Here is a 4,247-nt window from a genome sequence, read left to right as displayed (position 1 = left end):
ACCCAGGGATGTGAACCAATCCCAGTTAGAAGGGCCCACATCACAAAATCTCAAAGCTGCAAATGCTGGCATGGATGTGGAGAGAAGGGAACCATTTTACACTACTGGTGGGACTGCAAACTAATACAAACTTTTTTGAAGGAAATATGGAGAATCCTCAACGAATTCAAACTAGACCTCCCATATGATCCTGCAATCCATTACTAGGCATCTACACAGAAGGAAAAAATCATTTTATCATAAGAACATTTGCAGTAGACTGTTCATTTCAGTTCAGTTTACAATTAACAAATTGTTCAAACAGTCTAAATGCCCACCAACCCAGGAATGGATTAACAAGCTGTGGTATATGTATACCATGAAATACTATTCAGCCACTAAAGAAGATGGAGACTTTACATCTTTTGTGTTAACCTGGATGGAGGTGGAACACATTCTTCTTAGTAAAGCATCAGAAGAATGGAGAAGCAAGAATCCAGTGCAATCAATTCTGATATGAGGACAAATGATGACCTAGTATTGTGGGGGGTGGAAGAATGTGGGAAAGGGGAGAGGGAAGGAGGTAGAGTGATGGGGGATAATCGCATATGACACATCTCTTGGAGGCAGTATGCAATTATAAGAGGGATTTTACTTAACATATGCAATCAGTATACCCTTGTTCTTTGTACACTCAATGAATCCCCAACAATAAAAAATAATAATAACCTGATGATCTGTGACAGTGAAACTCTTTCACGCAAGACATTTCACAAAGACGTATGTCTAATTACTTCTCCTTATCATCATAATTACTCTGTACTTATAAACTTCTTTCTATTTTTTTATAGACATGGTTGATGTGTATTCATTTGGCCTTTATTTCCTTTCTTATTTCAAAGTATGAGTGGGTACAAATGTGTTTGTTAACTGGATTGCTTTTGTAAAGATTGAGTCCTGGCGAAAGGTGTGCCCATCACCCAAATAGTGCTTACAGTACCCATTAGGAAGTTCTTTTACCTTCCCACTTACAGTCTCCCTTCTTGTTGATTTTACCTGAATTTTATGTTCCTCTGTGCACCCCTGTGCTCATCAGTTAGTTCTAATTTAATAGTGAGTTCATGTGGTCTTTTTTTCATGTTCTTGAGATACTTTGGAGAATGGTCTCCAGTTCCATCCATATTTCATTTCTTTAACTGTTTCTTTTCTTTTAGAGCTGCTGAGTGAAATTAGTATCAGAATTGACTATTTAAATGTCTCACTGCTGACGCCTCAGGGACATCCATTCATCCTATACTATTCCTCCCACATGGAAAATCTAGTAAGGCCTCCTGGGGTCACCCTCATTTAAACGCCAGTGGAGGGTCTAACCCCAGAAATATTTTTCTGCCAGTGGGAGCCCTCAATAACCCCTCTTCCAAACCAGTACGAAAGCTATGAGCGAGCCCAATTTCAGCGAGGCTGGGCTTCTTGAGGAACATCCCTTCTCTCAGCAGACATCTGGGTAATTGTGGTACTAACCTTCCCACATTCCCTTACTGTGCTTGTCTAACACCGTCAGACCCAACACCTGCACTCTACACTGGTGGGGCCTCTCCGCCTTGGCATCTGTCCACTGCATTGGATGTTGTGAGCTGGTTGCTTAGACAGTGACCACTGTGGGGTCTTGTCCTCTCACTTAGGAAGGTGCCTCCCTCTGTCCCTGAGGTCCAGGAGTTGTGTTGTCTTGCTTGCTGACGAGGGGCACTTTCAGTTCTGTGTTCTGTGCTGCACTGTGGATACAAGAGAAATTTTTAAAATAGATTTACTGACTTAGTCCAAAGTGTTCACAATTAACATCCATTTGGGGACAATATAAAGTGACGGGAAGCTCCTCTCTCTCTTTTGTGCAGGGAGGTTTTTGGTTATTTGCTCAAATACATCCAATTCAGAAATGTCGGAACAAAACACAGAATCAGAAATCCAGAGATATTCCCCAGAGGAAACTGTTACACAGAGAGGAAACCACCACCCAGAGCAGACACCAGGGCTGAGCTCCCGTCCCCCACCCCCAGCACCTGCCCTGGGTGACTCCTCGCCTGTGTCCCGGCTGCCCCCTAGCGGCCACGCTCCACAGGAGGTTTGTGTATGGGCTCCCACTGCCTTCTCCTCACTGTGTCTGTCCTTTGCGCAGAAATACACCGCGGTATCCTCGGATCTCAGGCTGTTCATTCGCAGACTCAGAGTGTTCTTGCCGTTGTCTCTGGAGATGGTGAATCGGCCCTTCACAGAGTCTGGGTAGTATGTGTAACCACCAGTACTACTGATGGCTGAGACCCATTCCAGTCCCTTGCCTTCAGCCTGGCGGACCCAGTGCATTGCGAAGCTGCTGAATGTGAATCCAGAGGCTGCGCAGAAGAGTTCGAGGGAGCGCCCAGGCCGGACCAAACCTCCCCCAGACTCCACCAGCTTCATCTCACACTGGACACCTGAAAACACAGAGACACCTGGTTAGACACCTCCACACAGCCCCTCTGTTCTCTCTCTCACATCCACTCACACACTCCGAGTCTCCAGTTCTCCATGAATATTCACCTTGTAACAGAGCAACCAGGAGAAGCCAGCTCAGCCCAGACTCCATGGTGGGTCGTCTGTGTTCAGTCCTGAGCAGTGAGTGGGCAGACCTGGGAGTCCCGGGACTGGGGCTCCTCTCCCAGAGCTGCAGGGTAAGGGCTGGGCTGGTTTTCATGAGAAGAGGGAGGCCATATTTGCATGTCGTTCTGCAAAATCAGAGGTTTGGGGTGGGACCCTGAGAGAGGGCTGGGCCAGAGCAGGTGTGAGTGTGCTGGGGCAGGAATATGACATGGTAATTCTTGTGAAAATATAAATTCTTATTATGAGATTGTAATGTGATAAATCTTAGCATCCATCATTGTATTTCCTGTTTACATGTAGACATGGATCATGTGTTGTTAGTGTCCTGATTTTTCCATGTTACAAATGTGAGACTCACGTGGAGGGTCTCTGAGATGTGTACAGTATTTCCCATCTTGTCAGAGTGACTTTTTTGGTATCTGAGCATGAAATCCTCAGCACTAAACTTCCCTGACCCATGAACCTACTCCAGGACAGAGTTGGGCCTGCCTATTTAGGTTTGAATAATTCTGTAATGGGAACATTTGTAATTCTGCCACTTTGAGACTTTACCCCCAAATGGAGAGTATTAGGTTTGGCGGAGTTGAATTTATAGGGATTTGGGACATTTTGTTCTCTGTCACTTCTTCTTTCTCAGTATTTTATTATTTTTGTAATTACTTGAATGAGGTATAATTCATATAAACCACATATATTTAAACTGTATAAGTTATAAATATTGGTATATCCATAATCATTATAAAGATAGTGAACAAATCAATACCTTTAACCTTATCTTCTGTTCTTCTATATTTCCCTCTTTCCTTTTTCCTTCTTTATTAATTCCCTAAGCAAATATTCATTGTTCATATACTACTTTAGATTAGTTTTCATTTTGTAAAATTCATATAAATGGAATAATATAGATTTTACGCTTGTTACTTTTGCTTCTAGACTGAGGACATATGCTTGCAAATATATCCATAGCATGGCATGTACAAAACAGTAAAAAATTCTAATGAGGGTAGTATTCCACTGCAGAAATTTAATGCAATCATTAAGCTGATAACCAATATGTAACTCTTACATTTTCAGGGTCTAACTAGTATATATGTCATTCATCTTCAAGTTGTACATAGGTGAGAAGCAGTTTGTTGTTTTTATTTTTAAAACAACAACACAAAAACTGTAGAGAAACAATGTGGGAAACCTTCCTTAATACTTCAGATAATTGAAGTTATAGAACCAACAACAAATCTGACACGTGGGGAGAGACATGTTCTTGCAGGAGTAAACAAGGCCAGGGGGTTATCTGATCTGGGGCAGAGTCTGCCACGTACAGTGTAGGCTGTGAGAGGATGAAGCTATGAATGTGTCTTTCACTGCTGGAAGCTGAGTGTGGCAAAGGCTTGATGGTGGGGAATTCTCTGGTGTCACATGCTCAAAGGGGTTTCTAACCTCTTATCTCTTCCCTTTGGAAAAAGGACAGTCACAAAATTCTCCCTTTCACCAAAATTTACTGTGGGAGAGAGAGACAGAGAGCACACACTTCTGAAATGGATTTTGACTCACCTATTTTATTACCATTATAAAATTAAAAATTTTATTTTCAATAAAATCATCAATATGGCATCCAGGGGGCACAGCAGACCTGA

At 42.5% G+C, this 4,247-nt stretch overlaps 1 gene segment (V, D, J or C); it reads right to left on the bottom strand.

Moving 5' to 3' along the window:
* Nucleotides 1–1,791: 1,791 nt before the first annotated feature.
* On the bottom strand, nt 1,792–2,656 carry LOC128573446 (immunoglobulin heavy variable 3-23-like). The segment is given in 2 exon segments: nt 1,792–2,447; nt 2,554–2,656. Coding segments are annotated over 2 exon segments (702 nt in total).
* Nucleotides 2,657–4,247: the final 1,591 nt, after the last annotated feature.

The sequence above is a fragment of the Nycticebus coucang genome, chromosome 21 (assembly GCF_027406575.1).
Source record: "Nycticebus coucang isolate mNycCou1 chromosome 21, mNycCou1.pri, whole genome shotgun sequence".
Classification (NCBI taxonomy): Eukaryota; Metazoa; Chordata; class Mammalia; order Primates; family Lorisidae; genus Nycticebus; species Nycticebus coucang.
The sequence above is the reverse complement of the archived record's forward strand: the minus strand, read 5'-3'. Positions and strand labels throughout refer to the sequence as shown.